Here is a 22,755-nt window from a genome sequence, read left to right as displayed (position 1 = left end):
CTGAAAACAGTCCAGCTGCAAGTGGACCTGCATAGTTCAAGCTCCTGTTTTTCAAAGGTCAACTGTACATGCAAATACTTTTGGATATATGTTATCCATTCATGACAGGAACATGGGCAACTAGAAATTCAGTGTTATGGAACAGCTTAATTTTACATCCACTTTAAGACTGGAAGCCCTCTCTGACCTTTTTAAGTTCTGTATCATTTTAATAGCTGAAGTGACTAATGTGGGGGAGGTATGCCTTTCTCTTTGAGTTTAGGACAGTGCTTCTCTTCCTTTAATATCTACGTCAGTCACAGAGCATCTTGTTAAAATGCAGGTTCATTAGGTCTGGTGTACAGCCTGATGTCTTGCATCTCTAATGAGCTCCCAGGTAATGATGCTGCTGGGCCTGGACTTTGCTTTGAGAAACTAGGGTGTAGATCATTACTGATGTGCCCATATTCTTGAAATCTGAAGAGGCATCATCAATATTATTGGCAATTTTTTCTTCTCCTTAAGATAATCAGAGTTTTAAAAGACTCTTCATTTCTACATATGCTTTAAAAAAGGTTGTGGGTAGTGCTAAGCTTTAAAAAAAAAAGCTTAAGATTTCTATTATGTTCTTTACGCTGTTGAATGTCCATAATCTTTCCCCATTCCCTAAATTGGTTGTTTTTGCCTTAGAGACTTCTTTATAAGACTGTGTTCTATTTCTAGGAATAACTGTGGAAGTAGGATACTGAGCGCAGATAATCCCAAATTGCTGTTAACCATGGATAGAAAATGGGTGTGATGTAATTTTGTATTTAGGATGATTTGGGAACACAGTTGCCTGCTGCAGCTTCCATCACAAAGTACAAAAGCACTGTAGTAGACACTTTTAAAGTCACTAAACATCATTTTAAATACCTGATGAAAAATGGTCCTAAGGTTAAAATATTCTGCTACAGTTTTCTGTTTCTTAACTCTCAAATTTTAGAGTAGGATCCCATTTGTTCTCATGGGCTCTATCTCCAACCTCCTTCCTTTTCCCTTACAGTCTCCTTTTTCAGCCAGTTCTTCTACTGTACATTCCAGACTTGGAATCCATGGCCTCTGTCCTCTCCTTTGCTATTGCTCAGTCCTGTTCTGAATGACTGGACTGTGTGGTTTCAAAAAAACAAATGTTTTCACTAATTTGTAGTAATTTTCTCTTCATAAATGCATGGTTTTCTTTGCTCCAGTCATTCTTCAAATTCAAGAGCATGGCATATCTTTCCATTTCTTTTTAAAATCATCTTCAGTTTCCCTTGTCAATCTTTTATAGTTCTCAGCATGTGAGTCTTTTACTTACTAGGTTAGGTTCGTTTCTAAGTATTTTATTCTTTATGATATAATTTTAAAAGGGATTTTTTAACTCTTCCTTTCTAATATTTTATTGTTAATGTAAAGAAATGTAACCAATTTCTGTATGCTAGCCTTGTACCCTGCTACCTTGCTAAATTTGTTTATCAGTTCTAGTAGCTTTTGTGTGGTTTCTTTAGGGTTTTATATATAGTACCCTACGCTGTTATCTGCTTAGAATGACAATTTTATAGCTTCCATTAGGATATTTTTTTTCTTGTATGATTGCTATGACGAGGACTTCCAGTACTATATTGAATAGAAATGGTCAGGGTGGGCCTTGTTCCAGATATTAGTGGGAAGGCTTTTGATTTTTCACCATTGAGTATTATGTTGGCTGTAGGTTTGTCATAAGTACCTTTTATTATGTTGAGATGTGTTCCTTCTAGTCCCACTTCGGTAAGAGTTTTTATAATGATGTTGTATTTTATCGAATGCTTTTTGTGCATCTATTGAGATGATTATGTGGTTTTTTTTCCCTTCACTTCTGTTGTCGATGTGGTATATCATACTAATTTAATATGTTGGACCATTCTTGTGCTCCTGGGGTGAATCTAACTTGGTCATGGTATATGATCCTTTCTATGTATTGCTGAATTTGGTTGCTAATATTTTGTTGAGAAGTTTTGCATCTATATTCAAAGAGATACTGGCCTACAGTTTTCATTTTTGGTAGTGCCTTTCTCTGGTTTTGGTATCAGGGTGATGGAATGACTTTGGGAGTGCTCCTTCCTCTTCAGTCTTTTGGAAGAATTTGAGAAGGACCTGTGTAAGCTCTTTGTACATTTGGTAGAATTCCCCAGTGAAGCCGCAGGGTCCTGGACTTTAGTTTGAAGATAGTTTTTAAGTTGCAAATTATATTTTACTTCTAGTGATAGGACTATTCAAATTATCTATTTCTTCTTGATTCAGCTTTCTTGGGCTCTGTGTTTCTAGAAATTTGTTCTAGAAATTCATTCATTTCTTCTGGGTTGTCCAATTTGTTGACATATGACTGTTCATAGTGTTCTCTCTTGGGTTTCCCTGGTGACTCAGATGGTAAAGAATCTGCCTGCTGTGCGGGAGACCAGGGCTTGATAGTATTCTCTTATGAATCTTTTGTGGAGGTTCTTCTTTTGTGCTAGAATATTGTGTCTGCAAAGCTGTAACAAGAAGATACACCTCCCTCCACTGGTAATGCGAGGCACTACCCTAGATTATAATCACAAGTTTGGGAGCAGATTCTACAAAGGGTAATAAGAAGGGCAACTTCATAGTAAAAGCACAGAGGTGCCTTTGATCACAGGGGCAGTGGGAAAGGCGAAACATACCGGCTAAAATGACCATGTGGGCCTACCCAGCACTATGTATCTGCCGGGTTCTCTAAGGATGCCTTTGGGGCTGAAGTCAACCAGGAAAACAGTTCTCAGACAGGCCCTGAGCTTCAAGTGTCTGTAAATACTTGAAGTTAACAAATGCCAAAGGTAATATAACAAAGCTGTAATTAGTAATTCACTTCTACATTTTAATCATCTTCAAGTATCTACATTGTTATGTCAGATGAATATCTAAGTTTATATTAATGCTATTTATCTTTCTCACATATTAGATTTCTAGTTATAACTCTATTTTAAAAAAGGATTCCATTAGAAAAATATAGTGATCAGGCCTAACTTGAATCTCTCTCCACAATAACCCTGAGGAAATAGCTATGGAACAGGTACTGTGCTATGACAGTGATGGTTCATAGTAATGCCTCTCCCACCAAGGGAAATATTAAAGTCTCCAGCATTAACACGGTTAACTCTTACATGAGGCAGGCACCCCAAGGGTTTGCTGGGGCAGGCACACTGCAAATAACCAACGGGTCCACATTTGGTTCCCTTTGCAGTTCCCTGGTGGCTCAGTTGCTAAAGAATCTGCCTGCACAGAAGATAGGATAAGTGAGGTGGAAGATAGAATGGTGGAAATAAATGAAGCAGAGAGGAAAAAAGAAAAAAGAATCAAAATAAATGAGGACAACCTCAGAGACCTCTGGGACAATGTTAAATGCCCCAACATTTGAATCATAGGAGTCCCAGAAGAAGAAGACAAAAAGAAAGGCCATGAGAAAATACTTGAGGAGATAATAGTTGAAAACTTCCCTAAAATGGGGAAGGAAATAGCCACCCAAGTCCAAGAAACCCATAGAGTCCCAAACAGGATATACCCAAGGTAAAACACCCCAAGACACATATTAATCAAATTAACAAAGATCAAACACAAAGAGAAAATATTAAAAGCAGCAAGTGAAAAGCAACAAATAACACACAAGGGGATTCCCATAAGGATAACAGCTGATCTTTCAATAGAAACTCTTGATGCCAGAAGGGAATAGCAGGACATACTTAAAGTGATGAAAGAGGAAAACCTACAACCCAGATTACTATACTAGCAAGGATCTCATTCAAATATGAAGGAGAAATCAAAAGCTTTACAGACATGCAAAACCTGGGAGAATTCAGCACCACCAAACCAGCTCTCCAGCAAATGCTAAAGGATCTTCTCTAGACAGGAAACACAGAAAGGGTGTATAAACTTGAACCCAAAACAACAAAGCAAATGGCAATGGGATCATACTTATCAATGATTACCTTAAATGTAAATGGGTTGAATGCCCCAACCAAAAGACAAAGACTGGCTGAATGGATACAAAAACAAGACCCCTATATATGCTGTCTACAAGAGACCCACCTCAAACCAAGGGACACATACAGACTGAAAGTGAAGAGATGGAAAAAGATATTCCACGCAAATAGAAACCAAAAGAAAGCAAGAGTAGCAATACTCATATCAGATAAAATAGACTTTGAAATAAAGGCCGTGAAAAGAGACAGAGAAGGACACTACGTAATGATCAAAGGATCAATCCAAGAAGAAGATATAACAACTAAAATATATATGCACCCAACATAGGAGCACACAATATGTAAGGCAAATGCTAACAAATATGAAAGGGGAAATTAACAGTAACACAATAATAGTGGGAGACTTTTATACCCCACTCACACCTATGGATAGATCAACTAAACACAGAATTAGCAAGGAAACACAAACTTTAAATGATACAATGGACCAGTTAGACCTAATTGATATCTATAGGACATTTCACCCCAAAACAATGAATTTCACCTTTTTCTCAAGTGCACACAGAACCTTCTCCAGGATAGATCACATCCAGGGCCATAAATCTAGCCTTAGTACATTAAAAAAAATTGAAATCATTTTAAGCATCTTTTCTGATCACAATGCAGTAAGATTAGATGTAAACTACAGGAAAAAAACTATTAAAAACACAAACACATGGAGGCTAAACAACACACTTCTGAATAGCCAACAAATCACAGAAGAAATCAAAAAAGAAATCAAAATATGCACAGAAACAAATGAAAATGAGAACAACAACCCAAAACCTATGGGATTCGGTAAAAGCAGTGCTAAGGGGAAGGTTCATAGCAATACAAGCTTACCTCAAGAAACAAGAGAAAAATCAAATTAATAACCTAACTCTACACCTAAAGCAACTAGAAAAAGAAGAAATGAAGAACCCCAGGGTTAGTAGAAGGAAAGAAATAATAAAAATTAGGGCAGAAATAAATGAAAAAGAAACAAAGGAGACTATAGCAAAAATCAACAAAACTAAAAGCTGGTTCTTTGAGAAGATAAATAAAATAGACAAACTGTTAACCAGACTCATCAAGAAAAAAAGGGAGAACCAAATAGACAAAATTAGAAATGAAAATGGAGAAATCACAACAGACAACACAGAAATACACAGGATCACAAGAGACTACTCTCAGCAACTATATGCCAATAAATTGGACAACTTTGAGGAAATGGACAAATTCTTAGAAAAGTATAACTTTCCAAAATTGAACCAGGAAGAAATAGAAAATCTTAACAGACCCATCACAAGCACAGAAATTGAAACTGTAATCAGAAATCTTCCAACAAACAAAAGCCCAGGACCAGATGGCTTCACAGGTGAATTCTACCAAATATTTAGAAAAGAGCTAACACCTATCCTACTCAAACTCTTCCAGAAACTTTCAGAAGAAGGTAAACTTACAAACATTCTATGAGGCCACCATCACCCTAATACCAAAACAAGACAAAGATGCCACAAAATAAGAAAACTACAGGCCAATATCACTGATGAACATAGCTGCAAAAATCCTTAATAAAATTCTGGCAAACAGGATCCAACAACATATTAAAAAGATCATACATCATGACCAAGTGGGCTTTATCTCAGGGATGCAAGGATTCTTCAATATTCACAAATCAATCAATGTGATACACCACATTAACAAATTGAAAAATAAAAACCATATGATTATCTCAATAGAAGCAGAGAAAGCCTTTGACAAAATTCAACATCCATTTATGATAAAAACCCTCCAGAAATCAGGCATAGAAGGAACATACCTCAACATAATAAAAGCCATATATGATAAACCCACAGCAAACATTATCCTCAATGGTGAAAAATTGAAAGCATTTCCCCTAAACTCAGGAGCAAGACAAGGGTGCCCACTCTCACCACCACTATTCAACATAGTTTTGGAAATTTTAGCCACAAGAATCATAGAAGAAAAAGAAATAAAAGGAATCCAGATTGGAAAAGAAGAAGTAAAACTCTCACTGTTTGCAGATGACATGATCCTCTACATAGAAAACCCTAAAGACATCACCAGAAAATTACTAGAGCTAATCAATGAATATAGTAAAGTTGCAGGATATAAAATTAACATACAGAAATCCCTTGCATTCCTATATACTAACAATGAGAAAACAGAAAGAGTAATTAAGGAAAGAATTCCATTCATCATTGCAATGAAAAGAATAAAATACTTAGGAATAAATCTACCTAAAGAAACAAAAGACCTATACATAGAAAACTATAGGACACTGATGAAAGAAATCAAAGATGACACAAATAGATGGAGAAATATACCATGTTCTTGGATTGGAAGAATCAATATAGTGAAAATGAGTATACTACCCAAAGCAATGTATAGATTCAGTGCAACCCCTATCAAGCTACCAACGGTATTTTTCAGAGAACTAGAACAAATAATTTCAAAATTTTATGGACATACAAAAAACCTTGAATAGCCAAAGCAATCTTGAGAAACAAGAATGGAACTGCAGGAATCAATCTGCCTGACTTCAGACTATACTATAAAGCTACAGCCATCAAGACAGTATGGCACTGGCACAAAGACAGAAATATAGATCAGTGGAACAGAATAGAAAGCCCAGAGATAAATCCACGCACCTACGGACACCTTATCTTTGACAAAGAAGGCAAGAATATACAATGGAGAAAAGACAATCTCTTTAACAAGTGGTGCTGGGAAAACTGGTCAGCCACTTGTATAAGAATGAAACTAGAACACTTTCTAACACCTTACACAAAAATAAACTCAAATTGGATTAAAGATCTAAATGTAAAACCAGAAAGTATAAAACTCCTAGAGGAAAACATAGGCAAAACACTCTCTGACATAAATCACAGAAGGATCCTCTGTGACCCACCTCCCAGAATAATGGAAATAAAAGCAAAAATAAACAAATGGGACCTAATGAAACTGAAAAGCTTTTGCACAACGAAGGAAACTATAAGCAAGGTGAAAAGACTGCCTTCAGAATGGGAGAAAATAATAGCAAATGAAGCAATTGACAAAGAATTAATCTCAAATATATACAAACAACTCTTGCAGCGCAATTCCAGAAAAACAACCAAATCAAAAAATGGGCCAAAGAACTAAATAGACATTTCTCCAGAGAAGACATACAGATGGCTAACAAACACATGAAATGATGCTCAACATCACTCATTATCAGAGAAATGCAAATCAAAACCACAATGAGGTACCATCTCACGCTGGTCAAAATGGCTGCTATCAAAAAGTCTACAAGCAATAAATGCTGGAGAGGGTGTGGAGAAAAGGGAACCCTCTTTCACTGTTGGTGGGAATGCAAACTAGTACAGCCACTATGGAGAAGAGTGTGAAGATTCCTTAAAAAACTGGAAATAGAACTGCCATACGACCCAGCAATCCCACTGCTGGGCAAACACACCGAGGAAACCAAAATTGAAAGAGACACATGTACCCCAAAATTCATTGCAGCACTGTTTACAGTAGCTAGGACATGGAAGCAACCTAGATGTCCATCAGCAGACAAATGGATAAGAAAGCTGTAATATTCTATACACAATAGAATATTACTCAGCTATTAAAAAGAATGCATTTGAATCAGTTCTAATGAGGTGGATAAAACTGGAATCTATTATATAGAGTGAAGTAAGTCGGAAAGAAAAACACCAATACAGTATATTAACACATACATATGGAATTTAGAAAGATGGTAATGATGACCCTATATGTGAGACAGCCAAAGAGACACAAATGTAAAGAACAGACTTTTGGACTCTGTGGGAGAAGGTGAGGGTGAGATGATTTGAAAGAATAACACTGAAACATGTATATTACCGTATGTGAAATAGATCGTCAGTCAAGGTTCGATGCATGAGACAGGGTGTTTAGGGCTGTTGCACTGGGATGACCCTGAGGGATGGGATGGGGAGGGAGGTGCGAGGGGGGCTCAGGATGGGGGACACATGTACACCCATGGCTGATTCATGTCAATGTATGGCAAAAACCACTACAATATTGTAATTAGCCTCCAATTAAATAAATTAAAAAAAAAATCATCCTGCAATGCAGGAGACCTGAGTTCGATCCCTGGGTTGGGAAGATCCCCTGTAGCAGGGAACAGATACCCACTGCAGTATTCTGGCCTGGAGAATTCCATGGACTGTACAAGTCCATGGGGTCGCAAAGAGTCGGACATGACTGAACGACTTTCACTGTTCACTTTCTGTTGTAGGCAGTTTCCTAAGCAGGGAGTGGAATTGCGTTTTCCAGCTCCAGAGCCAGTGGCTCCCAAGGACATCAAAAGTGTTTCATCCTTTGTAACATGAGCTTGAGTGCACAGTACACATCAGATTCAAAGACTTCATACAAAAAAATGTACACTCCATGAATACCAGATTAGGCAAGATATAATTAAAACTAACTTTCCTGCTTCTTTTTGTTTTTTTAAATGTAGCTTCTAGAAAATTCAAAATTACCTATGTGATTTACACTATATTTCTTTGGACAATGATGGACTTGGATAATAGATATTATTAAGCTGTCTATTGTTACCCAAAACAGTGTGATGTGAGTTTTAGTTACTTAGGAGCCTCTCTAACCAGAACACATGATTTCCTTACAGTGAGGGATAAATGAGGCATTACTAAACTTTAACATGCTCAATATCATTATCTTTGTAAAGGATTCATCTCAGAGCCAGAATTAAAATTGCATTTTAGAGAAAATGCATGTTTCTCTCTAGCCTTTCCCACTGGTCCTAAACTAAAATAAGGAAATATTTACTGAGTATATGCAACTGTTCTATTTCTTATTTTAGAGGGAATGAAAAGTACAATGCAGACATAGAAAGGAGATTTCTGGAGTGAGACTAATTAAACATTTGAAATTTCTTTAAAAGAACCATTTTAAAGAAACAAAATCATTTTTAAGAAAGAAATCATTTCCCAGTTCAGTGACTTTTCGTGTTGAAAATACATTTTTTTCATTGGTTCCAAATGGGCTGCTAGAATTTAATTTCTGTACTTAACTATGTTTACCTCTGATGCTGTCTTTTTGTCTTTCCTTGTAGGAAAAAGGGAGTTGGTGCTGGACCCACCACTCAGCAGAAAAAACCTACCAGTCCAGCAGTACAGAAGCGCTAATTATTTTCCACAAACCCATGTATCAATTTATATTTTGATTATACTAACATGTTAAGATCTACAGTAAATTCATACATCAACTATGGAAAACAGTATACAGGCTCCTCAAAAAATTAAAACTAGCACCACCATATGATTCCATAATTCCACCACAGGTATATACCCAAAGGAAACAAAATCACCATATGGAAAAGATAACTACACCTCCCTTGTGTATTGCAGAATTATTTATAATAACCGTGACATGAAAGAAATCTCAGTGTTCACTGCCAGATGGATGGGTAAATAAAATGTGAGATATATAGATTATATATATATATATATATATACACACATACATGCAAGTGTATATACATACACATATATACACATACAGTGGAATACCATTCAACACAAAAAATAAGGAAAACCTGTCATTTGAAATAGTATTTATAGAACTCTAGGGCATTACACTAAGTGAATCAGTCATACAGAAAGAGACAAATACTGAATGACCTCAATGATACATGGAATCCAAAAGTCTATACTCACAGGAAAAGAAACCAGATTTCTAGTTGTCAGAGGCAGGGGCTAAGGATGATGGAGGAACTGGGCGAAGGGTGTCAAAAGGTACAACATTCGTTATAAGATAAACAAGCACTGAGCACAATGTACAGCCTAGTGACCGTAATCAGCGATGCTACATTGTCCAGCTGACATCCGACAGTTCCTCATTCCCAGATAAAGAGAGCTGCTGGCGCTGTGCCGTGTTAAAGGACTTTCAGGTTCAGATCTTTATTTTCTGGGGAAGGAATGGGGGATCCGGAACCAATCCACCTCAGATCCAAGGAATGTCGGCACTGGCAAATTGCTAAGAGAGTAGGTCTCAACATTTCTAATCATAAGGATGATTGGATGTTAAGAAATGTAACTATTTCACAATGTATACATTATCAAACCATGCTATACACCATGAACTTATACAGTGTTATATAGGCATACCTCATTACCTCATTTTCCTGTTCTTCACTTTGTTGCACTTTGCAGATACTGCATTTTTTTTTTTTTTTTTTTACAAATTGAAGGTTTATGGCAGCCCTGTATGAACAAATTTATTGGTGCCATTTTTTTCCAATAGCATTTGCTCATTTCATGTATCTGTTTCACATTTTGGTAATTCTTGCAATAATTCAAATTTTTAAAATTATCTTTCTGTTTGTGATGGTGATCTGTGTTCAGTTATCGTTCCTGTTACTGCTGTGACTCACCGAAGGCTCAGGTGGTGATTAGCAGTCTTAGCGATAACTTAGTTTTAGTTATAAGACTTGTACTTTTTTGTTAGACACAAAAAAACTGCCCACTTAATAGACTGAAGGACAGCTTAATCATGAAACTGGGAAATGCAGCATTTATATACTTGCTTTATTGAGATGCTCACTTTAACACAGTCGTCTAGAACCAAGCCCTCAATATCTCCAAGTCATGCCTGTATGTCTGTTATGTCTCAATGAAACAGAAGGAGAATAATAATCCACAGTTTATTCTCCAGTTTCTTTTTAGTCTCATGAATGCAACTGTTAAGTCACGGTGCTAGTATTTTACTGTGGCTTGAACATACTCACCATCCTTTACACTTTTCTGAAACATGTAGGAATTTGGAATTGAACATTGTGTGTGTTTTCCCTCAAATAACAGTTGAATTTATAGGGCAATCAACATAGCATCCCTGGTAGTATTAGGTGAAGAAATTTTTAAAAAATAAAACCTCCAAACTCAGAGAAATATAATTCAAAATGAAACTGCATTTTGTTTCTTAAAGAAAGTGAATTTGAAAGGATTTTTGTTCAAAGATGAATGCTGACTATTGAGTAATTATTTAACACCATCAAAACGTATTTTATATGTTTATCATAAAAAGCCTTTAGAAATATATGTACACTACTTCAGCCCTTAGGCAGGAAAAAGGACAACACTACAGATTTGGAATCTGAACAAGTTTGACTTCCTTAACTAAGCATATTGCTGGAAAATATGCTTAGAGTAGTAGGGTTAAATTCTGTGTATAAAAATTATTTGTAACTTCCTGATGATTTAGAAAAGCAATAAAATTTATGTCTGGCATTTGTTCTTCACCCTGTTAATAACAATAAACCAGTCTAAGAAATCAAAAAGAATTCAGCATCAGTTTCAGGCTTCTGTGAACAGAGGGCTCCGACTCTAGCAGGAATGCCAGCTCAGGCCAAAGTGAACATGGCGGGGTTGATGTTTTCTTAACAAGGAATTCCACTCTTTAAGAGAATTGGAATCCAGTCTAAATTCTGGCTATAGGTGGTTTTCTCTCCCCACTTTAATAAAGGAGATGTCTGTCTTTAAACATGTTACCTGAACGTCAGCAGTCTGTAGGGCCGCATCAGATAACCTCAATTTGCATGAATCTTTGTGGGCTCCTCACCTCATCTATGAAGGGCAGAGTGAAAATGAAGCCCCGTATTTCAGAAAAACAGGCTTTGTGGATTTGCTGTACATCATACAATGGATTGTGGAGAAGGAAATGGCAATCCACTGCTGTATTCTTGCCTGGAGAATTCCAGGGACAGGGGAGCCTGGCTGGCTACAGTCCATGGCATTGCAAAAGAGTCGGATACGACTGAGCGTGCTTGCATGCAGTGGAATGGAAAGAGAAAACAGTGCAGGTGGCTCTGGACACTTGGGTGGGACAGATCCTGGCCCTCTCCTCTGTCCTCACACCAGCGGCCGAAGAGGAGGGACTCTGCTCTAACTCAGATTGTGTTTTTATAGGTGTTGTTTCAGACTTTTATAGGTAGTAGCATAAACTGGGCCAAAGAAATGTTGCCTTGAGAAGGATATAATGAGAAATTAAGAGTGGACCAGAGTAAACATTGTTTTACTCCTTAAGGACATATTTGAGGTCCTTCCCTTTGTCATCTCTGGTGAGGAACTTTAGGTAGATAAGTTTGAGCAGAAATAAACAGGATTTCTGAAATAAATACAGAGTTGAAGTTTCACTGTAACCATTTTCACATCCTTTTCAAGAATGGAGCACTTGCTTAGAAGCAAGGGGTGACTGTATGATTTATCTTTTTAACCCTGACTGAGGAATTTTTCAAACAAAAGTTTTATGCTAATCAAAATAAATTGACTTTTATAGTTGTTTCCTTTATAAGTGAGATTGATATATGTATATAAATTATGTTCTATTTGTCAAATAATTTGTCAATTACCTAAATATATGGTGGAACTTTTATCTAGGAAAGTTTGTTTAAATGAGAGGGGTAACATGTATTTGAGTTCAAAGGTGTATTAAAACTGCAAGAAAGTATCCCCAGCGGTCTAATGTCTGTGTATTGTTCATTTTTTTGAGAATTGAATCTTCAAGTCTATATAAAAAATAACGTGTCATTTTGGAGAAGTTGCATTTGGAATGGTGCATTGATTTCCAGTGTGTTTTAACTCAAATAAGAGTGTGCTTCTCATGGGACCCACCTTCTCTAAACACCCCGCCCAGTCGCCACTCCTGCCCCTCCCATCTCAGAGTCTGCAGTGTGTTCAGGCTTCTCTTCCAGCAGGCCCTGTGCCTCCCCTGCCCAGAGGTGTTCAGTCCCACCACATTACCTACAGCATGAAGTTCAAGTTTCTTTCCTGATACTCAAAGACTCTGAACCACTAAATCCCAGCTTTTCGCTCCCAAGCCTCCTCTTTCTGCTACTCTTCAGATCACCTGCTCCCAGCCCAGCTAGACCATCTGCCCCCCGCTCTCTGTGGCAATCCTAGTTCACTGTTGTCCGAAGCGCCTGTCTCCTGCCTGATCCTGAGCATCTTTTAAGGCACAGCTCATGGAGTGCGCTCCATGCAGCACTTCCGCAATTCTACCCAGCTCTCATAGTCTTTGTGATCACCCCGCCTTGAGAGAACCACATATAAGTATCTAAGTACATGTGTTTGGTAGAAGACCTATCTTCCACATCATGTTATTGCATGCGTATAGCTGAGTAAAATCCCAAGTTCCAACCATGAAAGCATAACATGTTTCTGTATGGAACTAATAATGGAATTTGTTTCAAATTATGCAAAAAAAAAAAAAAAAAATAATGCTTTCTTGGCAGATTTGAATCTCATTGCTATACTATGAGATCCATCCTCAGTCTTTCTGAACCACAGCTGTGCACTGGAAAATCCTAGGAATTTTTACTAATGCCTGGATCCCACCCCTCAGAAATTTGTCATGTCCTTGACCTGGAGTGTGACCTAAGCATCATTATAAGCTTCCCAAGTGATTATAATATATAGCTAAGTGTGAGAATGTCATTAGTGGTTTTCAAGTCCCAGAGTCCACTTCTGCATATGAACTTATAAAGACATATGGTAAATGATTATAATTACAAAACATAACCATGGTTTTGCAATTCAGCTTATTAAAGAAATTTTAAAAAATCTGAAACTTGAATAAAATCTTGTTTCCCGCCTAACCAAAGGAGACTATCTGTGGTTTAAAAAGCAAAACAAAATAAAACAGAAGCAATCTTTCTAATATCCACACTGGATGAACATTAGTTTGGCTATAATTTTAAAATGTGCTTTATCAATTTTTTTCTTTAACTTGAGACTATAGTATATTTTTTAAGTTGGCATTAAATACACAGGGAGTTCTTTTAAAGAGAATAATAAAAGCCCTGTACAAGAATTCTGAATACAGCTGGGGTAAGCAGGAATTTAAATTTAAATTGTTGAAGAACATTCTAGGTCTAAGGAAAATAGGCAAATCTGGCATTCTAAAACTTTTTAATTATTGGCAATATTGTAACCAAGAATGAATAATTTTGTACTCAAGAGAAGAATTTAACATAGTCTATTAACTTCCAGAAATATTGCAAAATTGAGTGAGGGCACACACATTTTTTTTTTCATAACCTGCATGGCTTTCATCATTTTCCAGGCTCATCCATTCAGAAAAGCTTACCCTAAAATGGTCAGGCTTTATAATCTTAGCGCTGCTGCCCTCCTGTGGACTATTAAGGCATCTGACAGTCCCTTTCTTATTGGTCAGATTTCCATCATTGCGGATTCCCAGAAGCCATTTTTTATTTTGTTTTAATTAACTAGCTATTTTCTGCTTGCCTTCTAGGAAATTAACTTTTGAAAAGAGGCTAACATCTGTGTGGTGAATCAACTGTTTTTCCTTCACTCTGGCTTAAAAATCTAAAGAAAGTGACCAAATTGCCTTAAGTATGAATCACACTGAGAAAAGAACCGCCCTGACTCCTGACTTGCTAGCCACCCCCAACCGCCCAAAAAAACAAACTTGTTTGGGGTAGTAAACTCATATTAGCTGGGCATCAAACTTAGGCACTCAGCCTTTTTTATTATCCAGCTCTCACATCCATACATGACTACTGGAAAAACCGTAGCTTTGACTAGACGGACCTTTGGTTGGTAAAGTAATGTCTCTGCTCTTTAATATGCTGCCTAGGTTGGTCATAACTTTCCTTCCAAGGAGTAAGCATCTTTTAATTTCATGGCTGCTGTCACCATCTGCAGGGATTTTGGAGCCCAAAAAATAAAGTCTGCCACTGTTTCCACTGTTTCTCCATCTATTTGCCATGAAGTGATGGGACCGGATGCCATGATCTTTGTTTTCTGAATGTTGAGCTTTAAGCCAACTTTTTCACTCTCCTCTTTCACTTTCATCAAGAAGCTTTTTAGTTCCTCTTCACTTTCTGCCATAAGGGTGATGTCATCTGCATATCTGAGGTTATTGATATTTCTCCCAGCAATCTTGATTCCAGCTTGTGCTTCCTCCAACCAAGCATTTCTCATGATGTACTCTGCATATAAGTTAAATAAGCTGGGTGGCAATATAAAGGCTTGACGTACTCCTTTTCCTATTTGGAACCAGTCTGTTGTTCCATGTCCAGTTCTAACTGTTGCTTCCTGACCTGCATACAGATTTCTCAGGAGGCAGGTCAGGTGGTCTGGTATTCCCATCTCCTTCAGAATTGTCCACAGTTTATTGTGGTCCACACAGTCAAAGGCTTTGGCATAGTCAATAAAGCAGAAATAGATGTTTTTCTGGAACTCTCTTGCTTTTTTGATGATCCAGAGGATGTTGGCAATTTGATCTCTGATTCCTTGGCCTTTTCTAAAACCAGCTTGAACATCTGGAAGTTCACAGTTCACGTATTGTTGAAGCCTGGCTTGGAGAATTTTGAGCATTACTTTACTAGCATGTGAGATGAGTGCAATCGTGCGGTAGTTTGAGCATTCTTTGGGATTGCCTTTCTTTGGGATTGGAATGAAAACGGACCTTTTCCAGTCCTGTGGCCACTGCTGAGTTTTCCAAATTTGCTGATATATTGAGTGTGGCACTTTCACAGCATCATCTTTTAGAATTTGAAATAGCTCAACTGGAATTCCATCACCTCCACTAGCTTCCACTTCTTAGTGATGTTTCCTAAGGCCCACTTGACTTCACATTCCAGGATGTCTGGCTCTAGGTGAGTGATCACACCATCGTGAAGATCTTTTTTGTACAGTTCTTCTGTGTATTCTTTCCACCTCTTCTGAATATCTTCTCCTTCTGTTAGGTCCATACCATTTCTGTCCTTTATTGAGCCCATCTTTGCATGAAATGTTCCCTTGGTATCTCTAATTTTTTTGAAGAGGTCTCTAGTCTTTCCCATTCTACTGTTTTCCTCTATTTCTTTGCACTGATCATGAGGAAGGCTTTCTTATCTCTCCTTGCTAGTCTTTGTAACTCCGCATTCAAATGGGTATATCGTTCCTTTTCTCCTTTGTTTTTTGCTTCTCTTCTTTTCACAGCTATTTGTAAGGCCTTCTCAGACAGCCATTTTCTTTTTCTTGGGATGGTCTTGCCCCCTGTCTCCTGTATAATGTCCCGAACCTCCGTCTGTAGTTCATTAGGCACTCTGTCTATCTGATCTAGTCCCTTAAATCTATTTCTCACTTCCACTGTATAATCCTTAGTGATTTGATTTAGGTCATACCTGAATGGCCTAGTGGTTTTCCCTACTTTCTTCAATTTAAGTCTGAATTTGGCAATAAGGTGGAGAAGGTAATGGCACCCCACTCCAGTACTCTTGCCTGGAAAATCCCATGGACGGAGGAGCCTGGTAGGCTGCAGTCCTTGGGGTTGCTAAGAGTTGGACACAGCTGAGCAACTTCACTTTCACTTTTCACTTTCACGCATTGGAGAAGGAAATGGCAACCCACTCCAGTGATCTTGCCTAGAGAATCCCAGGGACGGGGGAGCCTGGTGGGCTGCCATCTATAGGGTCACACATTGTTGGACATGACTGAAGCGACTTAGCAGCAGCAGCAGTTGGCAATAAGGAGTTCATGATCTGAGCCACAGTCAGCTCCTGGTCTTGCTTTTGCTGACTGTACAGAGCTTCTCCATCTTTGGCTGCAAAGAATATAATCAATCTGATTTTGGTGTTGACCATCTGGTGATGTCCATGTGTAGAGTCTTCTCTTGTGTTGTTGGAAGAGGGTGTTTGTTATGACCAGTGCATTCTCTTGGCAGAATTCTATTAGCCTTTGCCCTGCTTCATTCTGTACTCCAAGGCCAAATTTGCCTGTTACTCCAGGTGTTTCTTGACTTCCTACTTTTGCATTCCAGTCCCTATATTTAAAAGGACATCATTTTGGGGGTGTCAATTCTAGAAGGTCTTGTAGGTCTTCATAAAACTGCTCAACTTCAGCTTCTTCAGCATTACAATCAGTAATAGACTTGGTTTACCGTGATATTGAATGGTTTGCCTTGGAAACAGAGATCATTCTGTCATTTTTGAGATTTCTGGGGTTCTGTATTTCCTTGTGTTCCATCCACTATTTGTGAAGGATGTCTAACAGCCTCCAGAGGTATCTGAGTCCTAATGCCTACAAACTGGGAATGTTTTCTTATAACTAAAAAAAAAAAAAAGGTCTTTGAAGAAAAGATATTGGATGTGGAGATTATCCCCCCAAGGTGGGGCCCTAAATGTAACCATGTTTAATCCTCACAAGAAGAATGCAGAGGGAGACCTGAGTACAGCAGAAAGACAGTGAGACTGCTGAGGCAGCATGCAAGGGTGCTGGCTTGGAGGATGCAGGAGGGGGCCGCAAGCCAAAGCACGCAGCTCTGCAAGCGGAAAAAGGCGAGGAAACAGATTCCCTACCAGTACATCCCGGGGGACTGTGGCCCTGCCTGTAACCTGATCTCACGCTCAGACCTCCAGAACTCAAAGAACACAGATGCGTTGTTTTAAACAGCAATCGTGTGAATGTTTGCATCACATCGAAATTCCTGTTAAAATACTACTCCAGAGGTGTCAGCATTAGCCAGTGAGGGCCACTGGGAAGTGATTAGGTCATGAGGGTGGAGGCCTCCTGACTGGGGTTAGTGTCCTTATGAAAAAAGGCCCAGTAAAATTTGCTCACCCCGCTGCCCCAGGAAGTTGCCGCTAGGGGGCACTGTCTACAAACCAGAAAGCTGGTTCTCCCCAGACACCACCTCCGCCAGGGCCTCGATCTTGGTCTTCCCAGATTCCAAATTGTGAGAAAGAAATCTGCTCTTTACAGGCTGCCTTGCCTGGAGTGTTTGTTAGAGCCGCCCGGAGCCCCTACGACAAACACCAGGTTTGCTGTACTTTGTGAAAGCAGCCACAGAAAAGCTAAGACAGAGGGGCTCTCGCCCCTGACTGCACAGCGACATAACCTGCGCAACTTGCAAGTCAGAATTGTAGGGGTGGGACCTGAAAACCACCACTCTAAGGGCCCCTCCGGTGATTGTGATGGGAAGGTGGGTGGAATCACATTAGAGCAGACCCAAAGCAGAGCGTTCCTTGTATTCAAGGGAAACTCTCAAACTGCCCCCGAATGTAGACACACCAGTCTGCTAGGCACTCCCATAAAACTATACACCAGCTTCTCAAAACGCAGAGTTGCCAACATCTTACATGAAGACTTACCAGGTCTGAGATTTAGCACAGTCTTTTTACCCTAAGTTGGTCAAAGATTTGACTTCTCTCGTGTTTATTGAGATTGACCGGCCCTTAGTTCCGCAGCTGGAAATTCTTTGCCAGTGCAACCAGCGTGAGGTTGGGGGGTGCCTTCAGCCCAACACACTCTCCACTGATACGCTTCCAGTAAATATGTGGCAAAACTCAGGTAATGCCTGACAAAGAATTTTCTAGCCAGGTAGAAATCATTGCTTGGAAAACCGGACTCAAGATATCTCCAAAAGAAACATTTTGCTTAGCAATTTATTAGGAAAAATCACTTGTAATGCTGATTTTAGGTAAAGAGGTGCTAGCCTGCAGATGAAATCAGTTCACTTCAGTTCAGTCCCTCAGTCATGTCCGACTCTTGCGACTCCATGAATCGCAGCACGCCAGGCCTCCCTGTCCATCACAAACTCCCTGGAGTTTACTCAAACTCATGCCCATCGAGTCGGTGATGCCATCCAGCCATCTCATCCTCTGTCGTCCCCTTCTCCTCCTGCCCCCAATCCCTCCCAGCATCAGGGTCTTTTCCAATGAGTCAGCTCTTCACATGAGGTGGCCAGAGTATTGGAGTTTCAGCTTCAGCATCAGTCCTTCCAATGAACACCCAGGACTGATCTTCAGGATGGACTGGTTGGATCTCCTTGCAGTCCAAGGGACTCCCAAGAGTCTTCTCCAGCACCACAGTTCAAAAGCATCAATTTTTTGATGCTCAGCTTCCTTCACAGTCCAACTCTCACATCCATACATGACCACTGGAAAAACCATAGCCTTGACCAGACGGACCTTTGTTGGCAGATGAATAAAGCAAGATAAACCTAAATGAGGGTCATGTTAGTTACTTGGGGCATGCATTTTTCTTTTCATGACTCAGTCTTAAGCACTGTTAAAAATAAAGCATTCATGAGAACTCCAGAAACTACTTTTAAGGAAAAGATGTCCCAAGTCACTGTTTTTTATGCTTTTATGTTCAATTCTGTCTTCTGGCACTTTCTCATGTGGGGACTGGAATCACAGCAACCTGCTAGCAGAATCCATGAGTTACTTGTTTTATTGGCAATATCTAGCCTGGAGCCAGGACACAGTAGGTGAATCAGAAGTTGTTCGGTTTGTTACAGCTGAACCAAAGCTGTCGTGCCGATAGGTCTGTGGTAACTACCTCAGCAGAGAGGTGAATAAGGCAATCCAGGGTCTTAACTGTTCCCACATCCTGGGAACCAGAACCTGAATTCTCCAGTCAACAGCCCCAAACAGCCCTGCAGCTACAGTGGGAGGTGCCCCCCATTCCCAGGGAAGTATTCCCAACAGAGGCTTCACCCACCTCACCCCACCCCACCGGGCAGGGCAGCCAGCTGGGGGGAGACTGGCAGGAACCGGACCTCGAAAGGCTTCCCAGGTGGTTGAGATGCCACCGCTTAAGGAGAACCACTGGTGTGAAATCAAAGTCCTGCAGGTAGGTCAGGAAATGGCTACCCACGCCTGTATTCTTGCCTGGAGAATCCCATGGACAGAGGAGCCTGGCGGGCCACAGTCCGCGGGGTCACAGAGAGTCAGACACGCCTGAGCACAGCACAGAAAACAGTTTAAAACACCACAATTTTTAGTAAATTTCCTATCTTCCTGAACTACTTCTTCAGATATCAGTGTGAACTAATCTAAACCTGGCATCTCATAGTTACACCATGTCAGAAATCTTATTTTCAACAGAAGATTGTATTAATATTAATAGAAGTAGATACAGGAGAAGGTAAAGATATGAGAGAGGCATTTAGGGCTAATATATATATAGGCAATTCAATTTTTTCTTAATGACAAAAATAATACACGTTATGTCCTATTTTCTCCTAAACAGAAATAAATTTGCAAAGCCCTGTCTGTATTATCTGGGAGGGCATTCAACTTGCTTCTGTGTCACCATGCCCCTGGATGAACGTGTTTTCCACTAATATCTGTGGAAACAAAATCTACATTACTTTTTAAGAATTTAGAATTAGTAATTCATTTTTTGAAGCATTAAAGATCATCCAGTGATCTTTCTCAGTGGGTCTGTGCATATGTTCTGAGGATGCTCAGCTGATATAGCAATAGGATATAAAGGCTTGAGATAAAAATGACAAGGCTTCCTATGAGAATCCTTTTCTAGTGTTATTCCAATAGTTTGAAGGGGAAATAGAGTTATTTCTGTATTTACACAAATACATATGTAAGGGAGCAGAAGGCAAATGAGGCAGGATAGTTTACAATGAATATAACAGAGAATATTGTGATTTCAGGAATGCTTTAAGTGATGCCTCCAAATCTCTTGGGCAATGCATTCCTTTCCTTTACTATTAGGGTACTAGGGTAGAAAAGCTGTACAAAATGATTCATAGCAGTCTGTGCTACCTCCAAATATAAACAGACTAATTCCAGACTCTGAAAACATAGGTTGTCTTTACAAGTTGTTTAAAAAATACATTCCATAAGAATGCTCAAAATATCATTTGACTTGGCCTTATTCCTGCCAGGTTACCTGCCTAAAACACATTTCACCTTTCTATCTAAGTTGCATTAATATAGCTCAGAATTCACTCACCCATGAACCTCTTCCAAACAATTCCAAAGTGATATCTTTCTTTGGAACTCAGAGCCTTTCCTCTCCATACCAGTTGTACTTATTTTTAAACAATTTTAAAAAAAATAAACCATTTTCCCTGAGTTATATGTGCTTACTATTGAACACACAGAAAATACAGAAAAATATAAAAATTATCTGTAATGGCCTCCTTCCAGTGGTAGTGTTCTTAAGCTTCTTGCATATTATTTTACATTTCCAGGTTTGTATCTTGAGATTATACTGACTGTATAATACTGATATCTTTTAAAAAGTTTTTACTAAATGACAACCATTTCACCCTTTACTCAAAATGGTGTATGAACACACCCCATAGTATTTGACAATCATATCTTTTAATTGCATTCTTTCAATTTCTCATTCATTCTTCTAACATTGAGTAGTCATTTTAATTTACCATAGATTGTGCTTTTATGTTTTCTTTCCCATGCTAAATTAACATTTGTGTAAGGCTCACTTTTTTAATTTACATAATTTCTGAGTATAGATAATCAAATGAGAAGTGTAAATATTTGAGAATAAATTTATCAAAATTACAATTATTCCCCAATCTTTGGAAAACATACTTTACAGCATTTCAAATTGTGCACGTTGACTACTGAGCACCTTTCAAATAAAACAGTAGGAGGTCCTCAATGAATTTGTCTCAACCTTTTGTTTTAAAATAGTTTCTTTGTTCACAATGTTCCAAAGTAGCAAAGTTAATCATTTGCAGCAACATGCGGTGGATAAGGACTGGGTCAGAGTCTGTACAGAGTCTAATATCTGTGCACCTGGACAGGTGCAGGGGCAGGGAGCGCAACACAGGTAAAGAAGCAGACTCCAGACGCAGCCTCATGCTGGAGCCATCAGAACGTGTTCAGAATCAGGCTCTTTTTATTTAGTTGCTTAACTCTGAAACCTCTTTCCTTTGACAAAAGAAACAATAAGAAAAGGTCAAGTCACTCAATGCTCCCTCTCTTATCTACTCGGTGCCTAGATTTACGCCATCCTTTTTCTTGCACTCAACATAGGAACCACGGCAGGGAGGAAGTAGACGCTTCTTTTGAACTTATATCGATAAAGTAGGTGTTGTCCTTGCATCATGATTATCAGCATAAAAATTTTGAGTAATTCATAGGACGATCACGCTCTCATCTAGATAAAAATCTGTTATTTCAGTGTCCTTCCTTGACAAAGTAACATAAAGCTGGAGAATACCTTATATTAAAATGTTGATTGAAAAGGAGCCAATTCATGCCACCAGAGTAAGATCTGAGAGTTATAAAATGTAAGAAGTGACTTCACAGAGATGCGAACATGTACCCTTGAAGATGCTGGAGCCCTCCCAGCATGCAACGAAGCTCCCTCCTCTTAGTCTGGATTCTGGTCACCCCTTCACCCTCTTCTATTGTGCTGAAAGCAAACATTATCTAGTCAGGAGAAACTACACTTGGGATTTATAAGCAATCTCAATTACTTAAAAGAAAGATGTCACCTAGGATTTCTATTTACATGTTCATCATCTTTCTTATTTTCAAATGTTTATTATATAGAAGGGAGTCATCAAGGAGAATTTAGAAAATGCAGGAAGATAATATGTAACACGTATCAGTCACCTGTACTTACATTACTCAATGATAGCCATTATTAATACTTTAATTTTCTTGTAATCTTTCTTTATATGTTTCTTTATACACATACACCTTTCTTAAATAGCTATTATTTTTATACAATTATTATTCTTAAAGTTATTATTATTTTGTAGATTTATACTATATTCCCTGTAGACGGACTAAAGTAATATATATAGTGTATCAGTTTTCCACTTTCTTAAGGGAAAAAAATGTAATTGCAAGAGATCCATGATTTTTTTTAAACTTCAGTTATCTATGGAAATACTGTATGTATTAACTATGGATAAAATACTATATTGCCTAACTTTACCTGTAGTGTTGAGCAACTCTGTT

The 22,755-nt window shown here is 38.6% G+C and overlaps 1 protein-coding gene across 1 annotated transcript in view; it reads left to right on the top strand.

Annotated features, from left to right (window-relative positions):
- The window catches only part of LOC133069692 (membrane cofactor protein-like), a 54,792-nt gene extending 44,638 nt beyond the window's left edge, over nt 1–10,154 (top strand). Inside the window, exon 11 of the mRNA XM_061161283.1 lies at nt 9,121–10,154. Within this exon, the coding sequence (XP_061017266.1) occupies nt 9,121–9,193 (73 nt within the window). The 3' untranslated portion in view covers nt 9,194–10,154. The remainder of the gene's footprint in view (nt 1–9,120) is intronic.
- The last annotated feature ends 12,601 nt before the right edge of the window (nt 10,155–22,755 follow it).

Source organism: Dama dama, chromosome 14, assembly GCF_033118175.1.
Source record: "Dama dama isolate Ldn47 chromosome 14, ASM3311817v1, whole genome shotgun sequence".
NCBI classification, from domain to species: domain Eukaryota; kingdom Metazoa; phylum Chordata; class Mammalia; order Artiodactyla; family Cervidae; genus Dama; species Dama dama.
Note: the sequence above shows the minus strand (reverse complement) of the source record. Positions and strands in the feature narration are given on the sequence as shown.